We start from the raw sequence: 23566 nt of genomic DNA on the forward strand, positions 1-23566 counted from the left end.
GCTCTACATAAATAATGAGGCGGTAGTTTATTATTTTAAATCAGCTATATTAAACACTTCAAGGAAAGTATGACTTTTACTATAATAACTTGAATAAATGAATAAATTAAATTATCAAACATTTCATAGCATTTTTTAATAATTCCAACTTTTGAATACGCCATAATAGTAATTAACAAACATTAACAATAAACCGTTTGGAAAAGTTGAAAACAGAATTTCGAAAACGTCGCATTCGTAAGCCTAGTCTAAAATAAAATTAACATTTCATCGATGTGCACGGCGCGTCTTTCCGTTCTATACATGGCCAGAACGCACCCATAGGAAACTGCTCGTGTATATTTTGGAGTGTCTCTTTGTAAGTCGGTCACTACAAACTATACACGAATTTTGCGTACTGATCGTGTATAGTTTGTGTCGTGGATGGATTCCGTCTTCGCTCCAAACTATACTACACCACTTACAGTTGACTAGAGTGTGTTTAGTTTATTTGATTTAATAAAATATGGAATTATATTTAAAATTATTACATTTATTAGATATTATGCTCGTGCTTTGTCCTCGAGATTAGAAATAAGAACTACCTATGTAGATCACGTACGGTGATGCCATTTTTAAATTCATTAATTTTTACATAAAATATTATTATTTTACTGAATCTACATACAGTAGAGCGCCGATTATCCGAACGCCGATTAACCGAATCGCCAATTATCCGAATCGGTCCTAAGCGTAATATAAAAAATTAAAACCAAGTAATTTTTATTTTGTTTTGTTGTAACAAGTTGGAACTCGCAGGAGTCTAGATATATTTCAACTGAACGTTATTGTAGAACTGTAAACACAGTTATTAAAATTTATTCTATGTGTGACAGTTCGTTTTTAACACGCTTTTTCTTTATTAACAGTCTATGTCCGATTATCCGAATTTTCGATTATCCGAATCGACCCCGGTCCCAATTAATTCGGATAATCGGCGTTCTACTGTATTATTATAATAAATCTAGATTTATAACACTAATGTAAGTGGTTTCTGAAATTAAATTGATTAGGTAGATTTCTAATTAAATAACAATTATTTATTAGTGAGAGTGAATGAAGAAAGTTAAACGTGCATTATTAACTAAAATTGTCGACCGTTCGGTGTAGTGGTTCGAAACGGATAACTGTTCCGGAGGTAGCGGGTTCGATTCCCGCACAGTACAAACATTAATTTGTGTGCATGAACATATTTTGATATTTGTTTGTATTGGACTGGGTGTCTTCTATGTATAATAAGTATGTATTTACAAAAAAAGTATTTAAGTATGTTTATATCCGTTATCTAGTACCCATAGTACAAGCTTTGCTTAGTTTGGGACTAGAAGCGCAGTGTAAAATGTCCAGGGATATTCATTTTTATTTATAAGCTTTTATCTCAAGAACAAAAATCATTTTCACATACATAATTCTTAATTTCAGAGTTATTCAGCCCCAAAACAAATATCTTTTCTATGGCAGAATATGAAACACCAAAAAGCTCTTTATCAAAACAATGGCACGTGTCGAAATTGATTCAATGTTTAAAGTAGACACGCAGTTATGAATTAATATGCAATAGAAAGAGAGGTAAATAAGTCAAAATGACGAGCATGCAACTAAGTACTCGCGTATACATTGTAATCGCGAACTTATTACAATACATACATGATTAGTCCGTATGCGTACTGACGATGTATATTTTGGAGTAAGATAATTGACCTAAGTCACTACAAAGCAGGGTTCGAAAATATCCGATATTTATTATAAATATCAAAATATCGGATATTTATGATATATATCCGATATATATCAACTTTGATATATATCAATTTTGTATGAAAGCCATAGTATTATTTTATTGTATTATTCATGAATACTATTGCATATGTGTTACATAAACATGTTTTTAATGTTTTTAAAACTTAAAATCAGACAAATAAAGCAAAAACATAAAATATCTTTGAAATACGGCAAAATCAACTAAAAAAATAAAAATCTTATGTCAAAAAGTACAAATACAGTAACAAATTTTAAAAGTTGATATATATCATCAAAACCGGCTTGATATATATCGGATATATATCCGATATATATCTTGATATATATCCCTTGATATATATCCTCGAACCCTGCTACAAAGTATACGCGAGCAGTACGCAGCGTATGCGTACTGGTCGTGTATAGTTTGGAGGAGCTTAGTAAAAAAAGTCACATCCAAACTATACTCGATTAGTTTCACACCCTTGCGTTCTGGCTATGTATAGAATGGAAAGACGCGTGCACGGCCATGCGGTTCATATGCTAATGGAATGCTAAGACGTGCGGTACATACAAATTACAAACAACTCGTGTTCCGCACATCTCGGTCTTGCTTCGTTACGCCCATCTTGCTGTCTGATACCGTTAGTTAGTACAGGTGTCAAAACTAACTCAGATCTAACTAAAAGCTCAGATCAATCTTTTTTCCGTGTAAATCAGTTCCAATTAAGATACTTAATAACAGAAATTGGATTGCGGCAATTTTTATTTCAAAAATAATTATTTTTACTGTTTTACTTCCATATCTGCAATGCCATGTCGGTTTCATTTTGAGACTGTAAGATAGGCTTATAACTTTACTATAAAAGTTGGTTTATGCGGGGAAGACCAACTGTATAACTACACCTCATAGCATAAAATTTTCAGACTACAGAATCTAAAATACAAAACCGACTAAAATACCCAGAAGCTATTTTTGAACGGTCTTGATTAAACTGCAGTTATTGATGTAATTATTCGAAACGTTGTTAAAGAATCTTTGAGTTTCCATGAAATTACATCATGCGAGCTGCGGCGTGCGTTCGTTAATTAGTTTTAACAATTAATGTGTAATGCGCCGAGATGCATCTCGCCGAATGAAACATTTCGCATCCCGTGGTCGTGGCGTACGTTATCAGCGGTCATTATACAGTTCACTATCGCCTCACATGACGCATACACGTAATGATGAAGTTTCCGTTCTCGATACAAAATACTTATTCGTTGCATTTCGCAAAGAACATTTCCACAAAACAACGTAACTTGCGGTTATTCAATCGGGCATGGCTTCGAGTATTTGCATTACTAATTGGTATCGATTGTCACGTAATATTAATGGTAATGGCCTGCCATGTTAATTTGATAATGGTTGTCAATAAAACTCAACCATTCACCAGTTTGATTTGGACTTTAGACAGCAATGTTTAAACGAAATCTAAGCGGATGGATATTACAGAAATGCGAATCAAATTGCATTTGGGCAGACCAAGTCTCTAACGCACGCACTGTTTGCTTGAATGCCTTTCGGTGTTTATGAGTCTGAATATTTGGCAGCGCGTTATACTCTACTTTATTGAGACGTTTATGCCGTAAGACCAATATTGATACATTGTACAAAATCTTTTCTGTAAATATCAGAAGAAAAAGTTTAATTCTAAAATACCGTTAACTAATCGTCGATTCGATTCCAGCTTTACGGCAGCCTGTTGCATTAGCAGAACCAGCTTACTATTTATGAATGTTGCAATCTTGTATTTTATCCATAGTGTCATGAAACTTAAAGCACTTGTCCTTGCAATCAGACCCAACGACGGAAATGTATCGTGAAAGTTATTTTCTCAGGCGGTCCCCAGCTCGCGCCTCCACGCACGAAACCACTTTCGCTGAGCCCCAACATTTCTGCCGAACTCTAATATTGCCCCAAGTCTCAAGATAAAGCGGTGGCTCTAATGCGATGTGATTAGCAGCAATTTATGCAACAAAAAGTAATAACCGCGTTGGTGAATTAATATTATTACACTTAACAAACCACGTTCTCATGGGCCAACACATCCAGTTTCTCTAATGGCTCTACATTCGCCACCTGACTCGCCAAATCTTTTCACTCGAAGAGAAGTCTATATTTTATGATTGCTCCCACGCCAACAATAGGGACACCCGCGAAACTGATTGTCTTTGAATCGATTCAATTTCACCTTACAAACGCCATGGATGACGTATTAATCAAGCAAGAAATTAGCTCTATTCAATACAGGCGGTAACAAAACGTTTGGTTTGGCGTCTAGAGAGTGATGCAGGTTTTCACCTAATTCCTAAGTTAGCAGAACGAAAGTATTGCCAATCGATGCTTTAACGGTCAGGATTATCTCTTGCGTAAAACCGCTTAATCGAGTTACGTCCAGTTGTATGTCGTAGTCTATTAACGGTTTGTTTGTACTTTGTATTTTATAGAACGGAGTGAATGACGCAATGCGCGTTGCTCAGCCTTCGTGTATGAGGCAACCACACTTGAGTCGTCCCTTTGACACCCAGGTACTCGCCGACCGACATCTCACATATGTCCCACAATGCGTTGGTTCAAAATGCAGTGTAACGTTGGAGATAAATGTAATGGTTTCACAATGGTCACTGATTAAAAATATTGAAAAATGAAGTCATAATAAAATAAGACATGTAAGGTAATTGACATTGAAACGGAGATAAATACAGCAATTGAAGGACAAATGATTAAATTAATAAGTTAACATAAACAAGAGCTTATTCACAGCGAGGTACAAATTGAAACATTTTTGACCTCTGAAGTAAATTACCGTTGTGCGTGAAATTATTTTGTTACGTAATAATAGATTGTGCTCGCCTTCTAAAGGATTTCTTTAGTATTTCTTTTAATCTGGATCTAAGCTAAGTAGATCTCCTGATTAACTTCAGCGTTCGCTTTTTTCGAAAACGTAACTTTAATTATATTTTGCATTAACTTTCTTTATGTCTCATTATGCATACTCAATAAATACATATTAGCAACAACTGCTGAATGTTGCGAAAATCCTAATAATGGGTTGGGTGTCTACTGGTTCTTGAATTACACACTTTAAACGTACATTAAGATAACCATTAAACTGTCTCCCAGTCCGACGACCAAATAATAACTTAGTAGGTCTTTCTTGAAAGACCGGTTGACAAACATAGTCGTCGTATTACGTCAATGCATGTACTATGCTCAAACCAGCTTCTCTGTTGTACGTTTCCGGACCCACCCGTTTACTGAAGTCTATAACCTAATTACTGGTTATTTCCTCAAGATTAATTTGTAATAGTTTCCGTTTTATCGGCCCATAGATTAAAAAAACCGCCGTCAAAGTATCACTTCGCGGGATATTACAAAAAATCGGAAATCCTCTGTTATTCTCTGAGAAAAAATGACTGTTTTTTTTTTCTGTAGACGTAACATAGTCTGGTGTCTAATCCCACGACCAGACATGACCGTATTATCAGTATTATGTAGCGTCTAGCGTGGGCTACTTATTTAGTTATCAACATTTCATAATTAGACAAATCGAAAGTTACATAGACGTCCTATAAAACCACGAGTGATATACCCATTTATATTATTTATTATTATTATATTATGACAATTGGTTCCTATTAGGTGAAAAGCTCAGTGATGAAAAATATTGACTTCAAATTGGTCATCTCCGTATAGGCCATTGTTTAAAGTCTTGTTTTCAAGCTAGTGATAGAATCGTCATGCTGATGCCGATTCTGCAGGCCTAGGATGCGCGCCACGATAAACTGTTATCACGCCATTTTATCGATTTTCCCATACATTTTGACGTCGATAAGAGTATATCACGGCGCGCATCCTAGCCCGACTGGACATGATTATCTTAATCCTAAGATGCATGTCTTCTTCTGTTTTTACGAATATGTATTTATAATCTCTACTCTAGCATTTGTTCAAATAATTTTACTTATCACCACCTCGAAAACTAATTAATAAAAGATTTATTGGTTTAAAAAATTGACCTTTTAACCATATTACTTAACACGAATAACACTTGTTTGAGCCTAATGCGAAGATGATGTCACCAAAAACTTGTATGACGCGGGATGTGTCATTCTATTTATATTCGACAGTTACAGGTTTGAACATAAAAAAACTGTAAGCTCGCCATTTCTTGGGTGTGGACTTTACATCCTAGTTCTATTATGTAATACCTAGATATCAGTATTATAAATCACCTTCCATACTCTCATACTTATCATCTACCCTTTGTGGTAGAAGAAAGACCAAAAACTTGACACTCAATTTATATTTTTTAATTTATAGTTTCCTAAAATAAGTTGTCTTAAAAACTTTTACAGCTGTTATGCTGCAGCGGATGTCTACTAAACAGACACTTGCGTGGGTGTGTGTCACGTAAACAAATAATGCGTTTCTAAATTTGATACTCACCGTCTGAGTAAAACTATTATCTCCTGATAACCATTGCCCTTCTCCTTCAATTAAGCTAGTTAAGTATGACAAAACAGCGCGGGCAATTTAGTCATCCACTTATAGATAACCATACATTCTACACCGACTAGACTAGGAAGTACTGTTTAAGTTCGCAGAAGGAATTTCCTCGTTGATTGCCATGTGAGTAGGGTTACCATTCGTCCGGATTATTCCGGACTTGTCTCTACTTTTAACTTCCGTTTATGATGTAGCTTTTATAATCAATCAAAATTTGAATTGGTTGGGAACTACTTGACCAAGTTTATCTAAAAATTGTTTAAATAATTTCCCAATTTCTTCCACTATATCTGGCTTTTTATCAGGACTTTCTGCTAGATGGTCACTCTACATGCCACCGTGCTAAAACGCCACGCTAATTGCGGATGGCACATCAATGCGCAAGGGCGGCTTATCGAATTGGGACAAGTTCGATGGCTTCGTGGTGTACGCATATCATAGCATTAGGTAGAAGTCCTTCCACGCATGTAAATCAGAACTGACGGTTAAAAGAAATAAAATTATACTGTAAAGTATGAATTTCGTGTCATGTCACAACAATATTAAATGCTCAGTCTGAAAATTAGGTATTACTTAATATTATTTCTTGTAGAAATATGTTATGCAGTCAATTGCCAATTCAATAACAAACCTTGGATTGAATCGAGAGCGAGCGGTCGGTTCATATCTTTCGTCGCTTATCATGAAACCGTCGATCTGTTTATGTGCAACCTGTAGTTAAATACTTTTTGTTTTATAACTGTTAGTGATCCGCTTTTCAATGACAACTGAGTATGTATTTATTTTTTATGATGCCTGCCAGTATTACTTTCACCGCTTATTGGCATATCTCACCGGCTGCCGGCATTAATTAAATACAGCTCTGTCAATACTAGACTATTATACTATTTTGAATTAGTATTCAACAATTAAGAAAATCTGCGGTCGAACTATAAATAAAAAACAAACCATTCATTTAGTTTAACGATAATATAATCGCTTAACTCAGACATAACATTAGCCGTAGTATTTAACCTTCTACAAAAGCCTGCTGAATTTTAAAACACTGAATAGCTTCCTCTTCCCCTATAATAGCCGAGCTGATTCATTATGTTTTTAATTTAGTTTCGTTAATTTAGTTAATTGTGTCGTGTCAACGATTTTCAAAACAAAATTGTTTCTGAGAATCTGTTGATATGGGGCACTTTTTTGTTATCTCTAATCCGAACCACACATGTCTTGGCTTACGTTGCCATTTTTTTGACACGTTCCAGGATCCTTTTGCCCTTGAACTCATGAGTCTGCAATGTGTGTTTTGCGTTGTCTCAAAATAGCATCGAGTTTTACAATAATTTGGAACTTTAATATTTCTACCGATGTATTCCTTATAACATAAATCATTGTATTGAGTACATAATTCGCATTTGGACAGTGTGTAATCGGTGTTAGATCCATTATTTATAAAATTCAAAACATGTTGCGAACAGACCAGACTGTTGTTGAAATGCGATTATGAATGTAGACGTGGTTGTTTCTCAATCGATGAAAGATAAATCTGTCTAGCAATCCTTTCTTCGACCGGAATATTTAAAATATTCAACATCTTGATTAATAAAACACCAGCGTCTTGTTTTATGAATACGAATACATAAGATTGTTTTGATATTCTTTGTGTGCAATCAAATATTGTGGCTGCAGTTCCTATTAAACTAGATACAGCTTTTTGTATCGAGAATCGATAGTTATTGTATTTTGAAAAAGATTAAAATATAGGTCTTACATAATTCAACTAATCTAGAATGAAAACTTATTTTGGGTGACCAAATAGTTACTGTCAAGTAACTGAACTCTGAAAGAGCGTGTTTGATAATTTGTTAATCGTAGAATATTTATCCCCATTATTTTAATGTGTTTCGGGACGTTTTCTTTGAAAGACCTAAATCTAGTACAAGCCAGTATGTAATTGGCAAATAACGCTTCCTACACTTCAAAAGAGATATATATAAGAGTAGGATATACCTGCTTGTGTTATTTTTTTACACCGCGTTCTCACAGTATCATCAATTACAAAATTGCTTGTAATTGATAGAGTCTCACGGTGTTACTTATTGTTGCAGGAACAAAGCGATCGCCGACTATCTAGGCAGCAATGGCTACACGGACGCGCTGGAAGCGTTCAAGAAGGAAGCCGACATGTCCGGCGAGATGGACCGCAAGTTCGGCGGCCTCCTCGAGAAGAAGTGGACTTCAGTTATTAGGCTTCAAAAGAAAGTGAGTTCTATCTGTATGATTACTTTAGGTTGCTTTTGGTTGGATTAGTTAGAGGCTATCCAGGACGTTGCTTCAACTGATAACACAAAAAAATGCTGGAAGCGTTTAAAAAGGAAGCCGCGAGATAGACCGCAAGTTCGGCGGCCTCCTCAAGAAGAAGTGGACTTCAGTTATTAGGCTTCAAAAGAAAGTAAGATCTATTGATATCATCGCTTTAGGCTATTTTTAGATCAGGGGCTATTTAGGTCGTTCTTCAATCGATAGCATGAACGCGTTGTAGGCGTATACTTATTAATTGTAGAATAGATCAAAAGCCTCGCATGTGAAGTACAAAAGATATTGAGGACTTCAGGGATTACACTCCAAAAGGACCACGTTGCTTTGTTTTCATCATTACAAAAACAATCTTAGATCAGATGCTATCATGACAGGTAGACTCCTTCTATTTTGTCATTGCCATTGTATGTTAATCGCCACCTAGACTTAATACAATATTACTCTGCATTTATAATTTTATCAAAATCGATTTCCAAATAACCACCAGACTCAAATCGAACTGTAACTAATTTCAATGCAAGCATACTTATCAGATAAAAGTTCATAATTTACAGTTTTATTAAGGCTTGCAGGCTAGTACACATAAGGTGTTTATGTGCAAATATTCGGTCATTTTATTACATTTACCTTCTACTTGAAGTCAACATTCAGTTTGTTAATACTATTATGTAAAACTTACAATATTTAATTAAACTTTTTACAAAACGGTGCATTACTTAATATTTTTGTATGCTGTTGCCAAGTACAGTTATCTTCATTGGAGCATTGGCGGAAGTAAGTCGTTCCGATTTGTGTAACTCTTTCCATAATTGACGGCACCGATAACACTGGGGAACAGTCATTTTGCGGCATGGTAGTTTAGAGTCAATTCTGTATGCGACTAGTGTGCTGAATACTAGAAAATTATTAGATTTGTCAAATTGACTCTAGATCTTGAGATAAATACCATTAACTATTTATATGAAAAAAACCAAAATAAAAATACCAATCTGTATAAAAAAAATATTTACACTAAGATCCTATTAAAGAACGATATAAAAATTAAAAATATATTTGCTTTTCATCAAATAATAGAAAAAAAAACTACAAAAAGCTTTTTCTGTAAGCTTTTATGTTATGGTTTTGGTCAGGAAAATTCCATAATTATGGCAACAGTAATCAGCCATCATCTGGCGGTCCTATTGACCGTGGATATCTTTCTTCCACTATCCTGATGTTCTGGTGGAACCGTTCTGCTTATTCCTCACTGTAATCACCCAGATTATGGGAGAACCTGTCCAAATGGCTATTGTAAAAAAATAATTTAATACTCAAATTAGCTCCTTATGTGTAAAATTTTTAAAACAATTTAGCAACCAATTCTGAAAAGTCTGGTGCTCTATGACTCCCCAAATATTGTTTGACTACTAAAACAAAGCTTAGCCATGCTTCAAATTCAATTTGTGTTATGTGGTTTACAAATACAGCGTCTTTTATAAGAGTACGGATTTGCGGTCAATCGAATTTATTTTTTCCGTATTCAAACGGACGTTTCAGGACGTAAAGAACTTTAATTTGGCTGACTTTTGATCATTTTAGTGATTAGAAAGCTCAGTTCATATCTTTGGCCTTTCAAATTGAAGTCCTTTACGTCCAACTTGACTCCAGTATGGCAAAGAGTCTACACAAGGCTTGCAGACGATATTCGACACCCAATATTTATTCTTTTATGGAAGTTTTATACCAAAGTATGCTTGGTAGGTTTTTATCACTACCTCCGTGATCTTATTTCTTTGCTTTTGTAAGTTTACAAGCCAAATATTAACGAAAACTATTGGGGTTGTAAACGCAAGGTTTTCATAACGAACTCATATTTTTTGAGACCAAAATCTCTTTAAAAATTAATTTAAAAGACACAAACTGATAATTTCAAGGTCTAGTAGCTGATTACTAACAACTACACTCATACATGAGTAGAAAATAAAACTTAGTGGGGTATAATGAAATTAATATAAGTTTAGGAAGGGACGTTTAATTTTTTTCATTGATTTCTTGCGTCTCGTTTATCTCAAGAACCAGAGTCAATCCAAAGAAAGTAAATGCACACCATTTATGTCTAATACAAGTGTTTACAAAAACCATTAACAAAATAGATGCCGCAGATTTTTTTATTTTTTTTTGTTCCGCAGTGTAATTATTTAATTGAATTTCAATGTAAAATATGATTAACGATGTCTACTCTATCGGTTCACATAACATTCCTCGCTTCATGTGAAATTGCGCTTACATAAATAATCATTAACACATGAACGTGACGATGCCCTGGCCGTGGTCGTAATCCGTGAGATCGGGTCGCGCTCGGGCCATCTTCAATTGCTGCAGCCCAATTATCGCCTAATCTTCGCGAATGGATTTATCTTTGTCGTATTGTATGCGGTGTAAAGGTTTAATGACATCTCGACACGGTTCTCTGTGGGAAAATAGATCTGATCGATCTGGCCGTGGACATTTCTAGGTCAGCAACGATTTTCCTACCCCGCCGCGCCAGCCGGTCGATGCAGTCGCGTGTTGCTCGTATATCACTTTGACACGATTTATTCAACGACTATCTCTCCGGGAATGCGAAACAAAACAAATAAAGTCCAAGGTGATGGTAATTGGTACGCTCCGCTCGCTGCGTCTTTGAACCTTGCTCTACTAATAGACGTCTATAAATTTATCTCGGGATTGTCTATTTACCTGATACGCCTTTCTAAAATATCTACATAATTTGTAATTGAATGTAAATATTGAACTATGCGTGCGAACAACGACTCACGATTCCGCCAGATTACCTTTAATACGGTTACAAATCGTGCTGCATGTTAGACAAGCAATTTTTACCTCTAAATTTAAGTAACTACAAAAAATAACGAGCTTGTTAAAATAAACAATCGTTACTGTATTTGCGATGATACAATTGGTTTATTCAAAGTTTCTGTAAATATTGCTTTCCTTGATTATAATTTTAAGTGGTTTATTGTATTGCAACTGTAATAATATTGTTGTGATTCCAGGTGATGGAACTAGAGTCCAAACTGTCAGAGGCACAGAAGGAGTTCATTGAAGGAGCGCCGACTCGCGGCAAGCGCACGCCGGCCGAGTGGATCCCGCGTCCGCCGGAGAAGTTCTGTCTCACTGGACATAGGGCCACCATTACCAAGGTAACTAGGCTCTGATTGTAGACCATAGTACTTAGCTTACTAAAAATACTACCTTCAATCCATTGTGCCTGCGGTTGTTCCATTACCGCCTGCGTTGTCCATTAAAGGAGCATAGGAAGTTCAAAATTTTCCTCGTTTTTGGTCAGGACAAGCCTATTATTAGGACTGAATTAATTAAGATTCTTATTGCTTATTCAGGCAACAGACAAAATAGTTTAGGTTGCACAACTTTGTCTGTTGCCTGTATAAGCAAAAAACTTGCTTTGTAGTTGTTCTCTTTTCAAATTGATAGTTGATATCTTCAACTAATTCACCCTAAATATTTTTCAGCATAGTTGAACGAATCAGAATCGCCAATAAAATACTAACTTGTAGTAATTTCATCCAGGTAATATTCCACCCCGTGTTCAGTTTGATGGTCTCCTCAAGTGAGGACGCAACCATCAAAGTGTGGGAGTTTGAGAGCGGCGAGTACGAACGAACCCTGAAGGGTCACACCGACTCCGTTCAGGACATCGCCTTCGACCACCACGGAAAACTACTGGGTAAGAATAATACCGTTTTCTTTCCTCCATAAGTGTGTACAACCCAATCGAGCTAAGTGCGCACCCCGCTGAAATGCGATTCTCCCTCGCACTTCCGCGAACTTCCCCGCGTTCGCCCCGTCCGTACCAGAGCGTCGATGTGACGTCACGGCAGCCAGGTGCGCAGTCAACTCGACCGGGTTGTATGTTGAAATGCAGGCGTGTAGGCAACATAATATCAGAACAGTATGATTAGACCTCGGGTCAGCTTCAAATAGTTCGTGACACTCAAAGTGGCCAAAAAGTTGAGAGTACAACTTTATTCAAATTGTAACAAAGACTTGTTGGGAACTTATTTGCTACTTTGGGTGTCACGCACTATTTGACGCTGACTGTACAAGACAAAGTGTATAGATTACCGACTTGGATCGACAATCCGTCAAATCAAAACAGCACAACTAGTACTACCACCACTCCAAAAAAATATACTCCGTGTGCGGTCAAATTTTATATGCTAGAAGACGCTTGCCTGTTGTGTTTTGTTCCGCGCTGTGTCGCCTGCATTTTAACATACCGCACCCATACTCAGAATAAAACAGAAAGAAGTTCCATTGTAGATAATGTAAATAAACCTACTGTGTACGTTTCAATAAGGATATAAGCTCATCATTTTCTATATTAGTGGGGCTACTAACTACCCATTATTTTCATTAACAATGTAAGCCGTACTGGAATCTGTATCACAATGATAACATAAATTAAACTCACAATGCGTATTGTATTTGCTTGGCAATGATTTTTGCGAATCATCTTTGAATTTTCGCACTCGCACTGGAATGGAAATCGAGATTCGATAAACGGGTGTGATTTTTCGATGAAAGTTCCGCACCATTAGAATGGGCAAGTCAATCGATTTCGAAAATGACATCCATTGAGGAGAGCTAGGTATTGCTACTGAAACTCGCCTTTACTTACTCATCTTTTGAACGCCATACGGGACTTTTCCCACTGCAGCAACTCCTGTGTAACCAGGATCTACAGCTTGACCGCCATATTTTTCCTGGGGAAAAGTTAAATTAATTCCATAGTTATCAATTGTATGAATTTTAAAAAAAAACTTCAGATATATGCTCTGATGACTACACTAGCTTAAAGTGACAGAGTGACTACGACAGAACATCAAGCTAAATACTGTGCCATCTAAAACAGTTGTAATAAAAGCGAGTTTACAAAAAAAATTGTCTGATGTGCTATCGACTGTGCTCATAGAGATATAGAGAAATGCCAACTAATGCGCTGAGTTCGAGTTCGATACTCAATCAAAACATGTGCTCATTATCCATTGCGGTATCAGTACTCAACGTTCGAATAATCTTTAGTACTACGCAAGCAATGTAAACTGTTTACATTATGACGTCGCTGCTGTCATCATTGCTGTCACGAGCTATGTGTTCTGTTTTTGAACCTATTGCTGCGACACCTGCCCCTCCCCCTTGTAACATCTCCCTTCAGTTTCTGTGATCTGTGACTGTGATTATAGCTTAGACTGATAGATTAATCACTAACCGTGTCAACTTTATTTCTCCGCAGTGTCATGCAGCGCTGACATGTCGATCAAGCTGTGGGACTTCAACCAGACGTTTGAGTGTGTGAAGACCATGCACGGGCACGACCACAACGTGTCGTCCGTCGCATTCTCGCCGAGCGGCGACATCGTCTACTCGGCCAGCCGTGATAAAACTATCAAGGCTTGGGAAGTGGCTACCGGGTGAGCATTACATTGCTAAACAGTTCTCGAGTGGTAGGCTGAGCCTTGCATTTGTGTGAGTGATCACAAAAAACTTAAAAAAAGTCGTAAAAATGTTTGTATGGAAAAATTTTATACAAAAACAAAATACTAAGATTAAACACGTCACGCTAGTTGATACCAGTACAAGAGGTGAAGTGTGACAGATGCGCGTCGGACTTGCGCCACGGACCGATTGCCAAAAAGCAATAATATAAAATATCCATCCAATACTATCCATGTCCACTCACACGAATGCAAAGCTCAGCTTAGTATCTTGTACTGTATCTTTTATAATTATGGCTTTTATAGGATAGCACGTTAAGACTACACCTCCAATCAATTTGCATTTTGAGATATTATGTTATAATTTAATTGTGCAATGCGTTGTGGACGCCTATAGGCAAGCATTACTTTGAGATTTGAAATGCGTTGTTTGAACGTCACAGTTATTTAAACATTGGCAGTAAAGTCGCACGCATGCCACACTCAAGTCTTTTAAAGATTTTTATGTTCGTGCAGAAATGTGCTGCGTAAAATTTACGGCCAACATTGGTGGGCGGTACCGAAATAATAGGTGCGTTTCTGTTTCTTAATTAAGATATCATCTGCCACACCAGTAATGAATATGTTCTATGAATCTACACCTCGATTATTTGTGGTAAAAATCCAAAACTTGTTGCTAGTTGTTACTATATCGTAATTCGTATATAACTTTTTGCTATCGGATCTTGCCCAATGACATTTGAAAACGTTGCTCCACAAAAAGTAGGTAACTGTAGTATGTCCAGGATGTTGTTGACACCAACAGTCAATCGACAAGGTACTTTTTATTAAATCTAACGTTAGTCTCCCGTGGATTTTTTATGAAAAAAAAAAGAACAAGCTATGACGTCATTAATTAGCGAGTTTGGTTGACAATTTTATTGAATATCAAAGTTATGTAGTAAAAAATTCATTCTCACCTTGAAAAGGCCCGGATTAAAGTGTTCGGGAAAGACAATCTGGGTTTTTGGAGCATTGAAGTAATTTTTTGAGAAAGTTGTCGTGGAACTGTTGGTTAATGGTTAACCCGTTTATCCCTTAGGCCCAGAACAGACGGTGAAACGCAACTGCAACGAAACTGCAACTGCTAGTTACTTTTGAGTTGCATCTAAGTTTCTGCCATAGCGTCCGTTGAAAGACCACACATGACGCGACCAGTTTGAAACTTTCAGTTTCATTCATCAGAAAGTTTACGATCTTTTTCCGTTTCAGATACTGCATCAAGACGTACAAGGGACACCGAGAGTGGGTGCGCATGGTGCGCGTGTCGCCGGACGGCGCGCTGCTCGCGTCCTGCTCCAACGACCAGACCGTGCGCATATGGAACGCCGACACCAACGAGTGCAAAGTGAGTCTTATCGCCAGTACATATAGTTGTTTTTTGAATGAGCCTTCCGCTCATTAAGCATTTCAATATCAGAGTGCAAAGTTACTTTTTTGAACGAGACTTCTGCGTATATCCATTCTTAAATCAAAGAGTGCAAAGTATCTTATCGCCAGCTCATATTTATAGCTGAATTTTGAACGAGACTTCGAATAGACGGCGCATAGGGTGTGGCCGCCACAATATACGGTCAGCACTCATTCCTGAAAACCGTATTTGTCGAGTCCATATTTTGTACAAGTCTCTTGCGATATTGTTATCCAGTGACAGTTCATAGTTTTTAATTTATAATCTGTAAGTTTCGAATTAGAATAATGACTAAACATAATATGTTCTTTCGAGCTGGACTTCTTTCATGGTCCTTCGAGCCGGACTTTTTTCACGGTCCTTCGAGCCGAATTTTTTCCATCGTCTTTTATAAATCGATGGCTCCTACGTATACTGGCGTAAGTGAAAAAAGTAAATTTTACAGGAGAGCCATTTTAGTGGCCAGAACCATATTTTGGGTCATATCTTCTGACCTACTAAAACGAATTTAATGAAATTTCACATTTAGCCTTAACATGTAATGCTTTTGCTACTGCTGTTATCAATTTTTATATTTTTCTTATATATTTTGAGATTTTACGCATTGCCCTTTTACGTCGTCACATTTCTATAATTTCATGTATATTGTTCAACGTAAAGAGACTTAAATGACAACATAAATATAATATTTTAAGCGATTACTCTCTTTATTTATGCATGTAATTATTTTAATTGTTATCATGTGCTATATCAATAATAAATCAGTTAGAAAAAGTTGTTTAATGTATCGTTATTACGTTTTAACGCAAATACGCCCATATACTGTGCTCGAGATTTAGTTAGGTCTTTTAACATAATGTGTCATATTTTTAAAAATTATAAATAACTTGAAAAAATCGAACTGCCTAAGGCGGGAATTGAACCCACGATGCCTTAGGCAGTTCGATTTTTTCAAGTTATTTATAATTTTTAAATTAGTTTGAGATGCGACTCTTAACGCTAAAAATTAAATAACTATATAATGTGTCATAATTTATAAATAAAACAATTTGCTAAATATTTTCATGGCTTTAATTAAAATTTGGATTATAAAAAATATATATTTATGTAAGCAACTACTCGTATAGATTGACGAATCGTATGATTGGGCTTTATACGTGGCGTAGTTTTGCACATACGCCTATTTGCCTAAAATTTTATTTTGTATCTAATGGAAAAAAAAATTTTTTTTCTTACTGACGTTATAGATTAGAGCAAAATGAAATCATTGCTTAAATAATTGGAAAAAGGCGTAAGCGGCAGTTTCGCCTTTATACGTAGGAGCCATCGAAATGTGTTGTTATCATAATTTCCCTTTCCCTTAGATGGAATTACGAGAACACGAGCACGTGGTGGAGTGTGTGGCGTGGGCCCCGGAGGCGGCGGCGGCGGCCATCAACGAGGCGGCCGGCGGGGACAACCGGCGCGCCAACCACGCCGGGCCTTTCCTCGCTAGCGGCTCGCGCGATAAGTCTGTCAAGGTGAGTACTCTACTTGTAACTAAATACGGTAACGTCTTATCTAGTTGTAAGGTGCAATTTTTCTCAGACAACTGTACCCGTACGTTGTAGAGCAACGGGACAACGTACAACATTTGTAATAGAATTTTGCGTTTGAGTCCCAATGCTCTAAGTTATAATCGTACAGAACTTATAATAGCCGTGTGTTCACACACCTATAGACTCATATCATGAGTGTCATCTTCTTCCTCGGTCCCTCACAGATGAGGATCGCGACCACATTATAGTGTTCATCCTTATGTCATAAACGCAATGAAATGAGAGTTATGCAAATGCCCTCCTCATCAGTCTGACCAGCGTGGGAAGGTAAATCCTTTTGCCTCTGGGGTGGAGCCGTAAAAGAATGTCTAGGCCGTCCAGCTCGGATAATAACTCGCAGTTCCGTCCCAAAGACTTTGGAAGGACACCGTCAGCTTTTAGTGGGTAGGCCCTGCCCATCTGGCAGGGAGAGCCTCACAAAACCCACTGGTTTCTTCTCCGGGGCCAGTGGGTATGCAATTCCTGACGGAAAAAAAACCGTGTGTCTCTTGTAAGTTAGTTTTCATGCAGTGGATACTAGATGACCTGATGATGATGATGAACAATCATGTCCATTTGCAGATCTGGGACGTGAGCACAGGCCAGTGCCTGGCGACGCTGGTGGGGCACGACAACTGGGTGCGCGGCGCGGCGTGGCACCCGGGCGGCCGCTACCTGCTCACCGCCTCCGACGACAAGACGCTGCGCGTGTGGGACGTGGCGCACACGCGCTGCCTCAAGACGCTCTACGCGCACCAGCACTTCGCCACCAGCCTCGGTTAGTACGACAATAGCCCAACACTGTCGGTCTACCCACTAGAGGGATAGGTGGGGCGGCCGCTACCTGCTCACCGCCTCCGACGACAAGACGCTGCGCGTGTGGGACGTGGCGCACACGCGCTGCCTCAAGACGCTCTACGCGCACCAGCACTTCGCCACCAGCCTCGGTTAGTACGACAATAGCCCAACACTGTCGGTCTACCCACTAGAGGGATAGGTGGGGCGGCCGCTACCTGCTCACCGCCTCCGACGACAAGACGCTGCGCGTGTGGGACGTGGCGCACACGCGCTGCCTCAAGACGCTCTACGCGCACCAGCACTTCGCCACCAGCCTCGGTTAGTACGACAATAGCCCAACACTGTCGGTCTACCCACTAGAGGGATAGGTGGGGCGGCCGCTACCTGCTCACCGCCTCCGACGACAAGACGCTGCGCGTGTGGGACGTGGCGCACACGCGCTGCCTCAAGACGCTCTACGCGCACCAGCACTTCGCCACCAGCCTCGGTTAGTACGACAATAGCCCAACACTGTCGGTCTACCCACTAGAGGGATAGGTGGGGCGGCCGCTACCTGCTCACCGCCTCCGACGACAAGACGCTGCGCGTGTGGGACGTGGCGCACACGCGCTGCCTCAAGACGCTCTACGCGCACCAGCACTTCGCCACCAGCCTCGGTTAGTAACTGCTTCGATGACAAGAGCCCAATGGTATGGGTCTACCAACTGGAGGATTAACGCCCGTATTCACTAAACATTACTATGAGGTCTCCCAGTGCGCGTGGACGCACAGGGTGACACACGAACCAATCACAGAGCTCTATTCAACACTGTGCGTTCGATTTGCTGATTCACTTAAGCACGCATCGTTTGTGAATACGGGCGTTAGGACGTGAGCTTGGGTCAATAGGTGACGACGATGAAAATAGTCGATCTACCAACTCGAGGGCTTACGCTCGATGACAATAGTCATTCGGTGTCTGTCTACCAACTCTAGGGTTGTGGACGTGAACATTTATTTATTTATTTATTTATTTATTTTAGGAATTACAAACAAATGTGTTACAAAAATTAACTTATCTACTAGACTTATGTATTATTTATGTGGTAACACATCCCACTACGTAATCCACATATTGATAATGAAACCATGTAATATAGAGCGAGGCAATTACAATTAAGGTACACCTTATAAACGCGGTGTAGCTCAACACCAAGAAGTAATTAATATTATGTTCAGACTTTTAATTATTAATTTTGTTCTGTTTTTTTTTTTTTTTTTCATTTAATTTATCTTTTATCTTAACTTATCTTAATTTTAATTTGGTCACTTTGCAGAGTGTCTAAAATATGCTTTTTAAATCTTGAGGAACTCTGGGAAAAATCGATGCTATTAAAGTTCTGGTTGTAAATGGACAACAGTCTATTGAGTGGGGCTCGTAAACCCGCATTGGTTTTACACAAGTCTACATAAAAGGTTCTCTCGTCTCTGCGTGTGCTTCTGAGCGCAGCACGCCTGGGGACGCTAAAGTGGATCAGGTTACAGAGGTCTATGCAATCGATTTCATTATTTATTAGATTGTATAAAAACATGGCTGATAGGAGCAATCGTCTAGAATCAAGGCTCAAGAACTTAAATTTGGTTAGCAGCATTTCGTAAGGGACCCGAGAGCGGGAACACATGAAGTTAACTTTGCGTAAGAATTTACGCTGGACTTTTTCAATGGAGTTGGAGTACTTCTTGTAGAATGGGTTCCAAACCGGCACAGCATATTCGAGCTGGGATCTTACAAGCGAACGGTACAAATGCAATAATGTGTTGGGTTTTTTAAAATTAACTGCAGACCTGGAAACGAAACCATACATCTTGAACGCTTTGTTGATTATATCATTGATGTGGATGTCCATGTGAAGTTTTGAATCCAAGAAAACACCAAGGTCACGAACAACTGATACTCTCTTCAGAGTATTATTGTTTAACTTGTAATCAAAGATGTAAGGGTTTTTCTTCTTTGTAAAGCTTATGCAGTTACTTCGATAAGGTAGACAATTTGTGGTCTACCTTATCGAAGGCCTTTTGGAAATCCGTGTATACTGCATCGACTTGTATCCTTCTATCCATACTAGTAAACAGATTATTTGTGAATAGTGTCAAATTGGAGGCGGTGGAGCGGCGTTTAACAAATCCATGCTGTTCCGGTATTAAAATGTGATGTAGCGATGGGTATACTTCATTGTGAACGAGTCGTTCGAAGACCTTCGACAAGGCAGACAGGACAGAGATAGGCCGGTAATTTTCCACGTTACGTGCGTCGCCAGACTTTGGAATAGGAGTGACGAAAGCGCTTTTCCATACACTCGGGAAATGTCCCTCCTGCAAACATTTTTTGAATATGATGTGCAGAGGGGCACTGATCGTTTTGTATGTGAGTTTCAGGAATAATGGAGGTATTCCGTCCGGACCTTTACCTTTGGTAATATCGAGTGAATATAGTACTCTTTTAATATGATCCAGAGAAAAACTAATATTGGAAATAAGAAGGTCGTTATCGCTGTTATCCGAAAATTGTGTAAAATCAAAATGACCGAGTGTCGAAGGTTCGTAGACGGAACTAAAGAAGCTTGAAAACATATTACAGATCTCTCCAAGGTCACTTGAGCTATTGGTCTTGTAGAACATTGTAGAAGGGTAGCACGTGGTATTTTTACGGTTCTTTATGTAAGACCAGAAGAACTTTGTATTAAGAGCTATGCTAGTTTCAACTCTATCAATGTACTTACCGTAGCAAATTGAACATTGAGCCTTAAATCTTGATCTGTATATGGAAAAGGACTCGTAGTCTGAGAGGTTCCCGTACATTTTCCATTTCCGCCAAGCTCGCTCCTTATTGCTATATACAGGGTGTCCCGTAATGTAACGTCAAGCCGGAACTGGGTGTTGAGGCAAGTTGTGCTGGTTATCAGAAAAATATAAAAAAAAATCTATGTGGCATATTTTAAAAATAATAGGCATTTAAAAAAAATCAAAAAATTCTACTCCAGGTGACGGTCCTTTTGCTCGTGTTGCCACAAATCTTCACTTTTTCCAAATTTTTTTTTTGTTATGTAACCCTGAATAATGCTTCTCTAAATTGTTATCAAAATTACAAAACCAGCTGGTCCAGCTTGGATGAAAAAAATACATTATTCCCAAAAAAAATTTCAAAATAAAATTTTTGCCTTGTTTAAACTGACTGTACTGAAAAAAAAATGTACTACGCGAGTGTGGCAAGTGACGTCATAATTTGGCGCATTTAGTAAGGATTCCAAAATGGTATAACACTTGGTAAATTTTTGCTGTAATTGTCGACAATTTTTGTTTTTTTGGAAATAGTCCCGTTTTTAACTTTATCTACCTTGGTTAAAAATTATTATTCTAATGTGCCCAAAATTCAAGTTTCTGTGACTGACGACCGTACAGTCAGTCACAGAAAATTTTGTCACCATGACAGTAATTAGTAGTTGACATACTGTGACAAAAGTCACCCGTGCGCGCGCGCCTTTACTACCTGCTCTGCCTGCACTTGTACTTGGTAACAGGGATAATAAGGATATGAAGTTTCGGTTATGGATACGGTTACGGATATTAGAATAATATTATACCGGTTTCGGTTACGGTCACGGATATGAAATCATTTCAGATTATCTGAAAGTCTCGGATAATTTCGGTTACGGAATTATTAGAATTTCAAAAATGTAGGATAATACAAATAGCAAGATGCTGCGTGAGCGTGACCCACATAGCTACTTTATGTACCAACTAAGACGACACCATGTATGATAAAGGTAAAACAGGCTAGCATATTAGATGGTGCCAGCGAATGCCAGACAAGTTGGTAACAAATATTAAGATTTAAGGTACAATTCCAAGACGGGCCGCAGACCGCAAACTGCAACCGCAAACTGCAAAACTATGAAATCGGCAGCGCGGCATTGCAGCTGCGGCGTGTATACTGCAGATTTCATAGAGTTTTGCAGTTTGGCCTTTATCCGAAACTATCCGTAACTTTTGAATCAGTTTCGGTTACGGTTATGGACATTTTTTTATTTCGGATATCCGATAGTTTCGGTTACGGTTACGGATATCCATAACATCCCTGCTTGGTAAGATGGCCCTCTCCGTCCCGCTCATACCTTTTAAAATGGCTTCTCCACCTCACTTAAGCCAGAAACTTGAATTTTGGGCACATTAGAATAATATTTTTAACCAAGGTAGATAAAGTTAAAAACGGGATTATTTCCAATAAACAAAAATTGTCGACAATTACAGCAAGATTTTACAAAGTGTTATACCATTTTGGAATCCTTACTAAATGCGCCAAATTATGACGTCACTTGCCACACTCGCGTAGTACAATTTTTTTTCAGTACAGTCAGTTTAACTAGGCAAAATTTTTATTTTGATATTTTTTTTGGGAATAATGTATTTTTTTCATCCAAGTTGGAGCAGCTGGTTTTGTAATTTTGATAACAATTTAGAGAAGCATTATTCAGGGTTACATAACAAAAAAAAAAAATTGGAAAAAGTGAAGATTTGTGGCAACACGAGTAAAAGGACCGTCACCTGGAGTAGAATTTTTTGATTTTTTTTAAATGCCTATTATTTTTAAAATATGCCACATAGATTTTTTTTTATATTTTTCTGATAACCAGCACAACTTGCCTCAACACCCAGTTCCGGCTTGACGTTACATTACGGGACACCCTGTATATGTCTCAGAGCTGGGGAGAACCATATAGGAAAACGGGAGGACTTTACGTTTGTCAAGGGTATGTGATTCTTAATGATTTCGTGGATCCTCTCATAGAATACATTAACTGACTCTTCAGCAGTGAGATCCGATAACAATAACTCCCAGTTTACTTCGTTGATATTAATGTTAATATTATCGTAATTACCTTTGTGGAAGTTAGGTTTGGAGAAGTGATTCCTAGGCATATGTTTAGTTTTTAATAAAAGTAAGTGCGCAGAATGGAGGGTGATGTTGATTCGCGGGTACTATAGGAGAACAAGGACTCAGACTAGTCTCGGTATTGGATATGAGAAGGTCAAGAATACGGTCATTGGCGTTTTTCAACGAATTGAACTGTAAAATTATCACTTCACGGGATTTATTGCAACAATATCTATTTTAACGGTAAATAATATTTACCCTCCTTTCTTTAATAGAATTGAACTGTTTAGCATTCAATGTATTTAAGAATTTATAAAGATTATAAGTAATAGAAGTAGGAGCACTAATAGGGGCAGCGAGTTGGAAATTAGACCAGTCAATGTGGGGTAGATTATAGTCGCCAATCATGAAAAATGACTCGGTACTAAGGTCGTTCACGAGGTCTTGTAATAAAGTGAAATGGTCTAAATATATGTCTATGGGGGTTTGCGGTGGGATGTAAACAGCACTAAAAATGTGTCTCTTGCCTGGGTCAAAGGCGGGTATAGATACAATAATATGTTCAATAGCTGAGGAGCAGTGATTTATAGGTGAATTGACCGGTTTAAGGTCCCTTCTCACCGCAACAAGTACACCCCCTCCGTCACTTTTATTAGTCGCTAGTCGGTCGCGATCACATCTAAATACAATGTA

The 23566-nt window shown here is 38.2% G+C and overlaps 1 protein-coding gene across 2 annotated transcripts in view; it reads left to right on the forward strand.

Annotated features, from left to right (window-relative positions):
* LOC135075248 (lissencephaly-1 homolog) overlaps positions 1 to 23566 on the forward strand; it is a 52487-nt gene that overhangs the window by 26182 nt on the left and 2739 nt on the right. The window contains exons 3-9 of one of the 2 annotated variants that reach the window (XM_063969626.1): positions 8428 to 8581; positions 11674 to 11820; positions 12209 to 12365; positions 13935 to 14112; positions 15388 to 15523; positions 16951 to 17106; positions 17746 to 17941. In XM_063969626.1, coding sequence (XP_063825696.1) covers positions 8428 to 8581; positions 11674 to 11820; positions 12209 to 12365; positions 13935 to 14112; positions 15388 to 15523; positions 16951 to 17106; positions 17746 to 17941 — 1124 coding nt within the window. Of the gene's footprint in view, positions 1 to 8427; positions 8582 to 11673; positions 11821 to 12208; positions 12366 to 13934; positions 14113 to 15387; positions 15524 to 16950; positions 17107 to 17745; positions 18499 to 23566 lie in introns of those variants that run through there. The other variant, XM_063969625.1, reaches the window with a different exon arrangement.

Source organism: Ostrinia nubilalis, chromosome 10 (assembly GCF_963855985.1).
Source record: "Ostrinia nubilalis chromosome 10, ilOstNubi1.1, whole genome shotgun sequence".
NCBI lineage: Eukaryota > Metazoa > Arthropoda > Insecta > Lepidoptera > Crambidae > Ostrinia > Ostrinia nubilalis.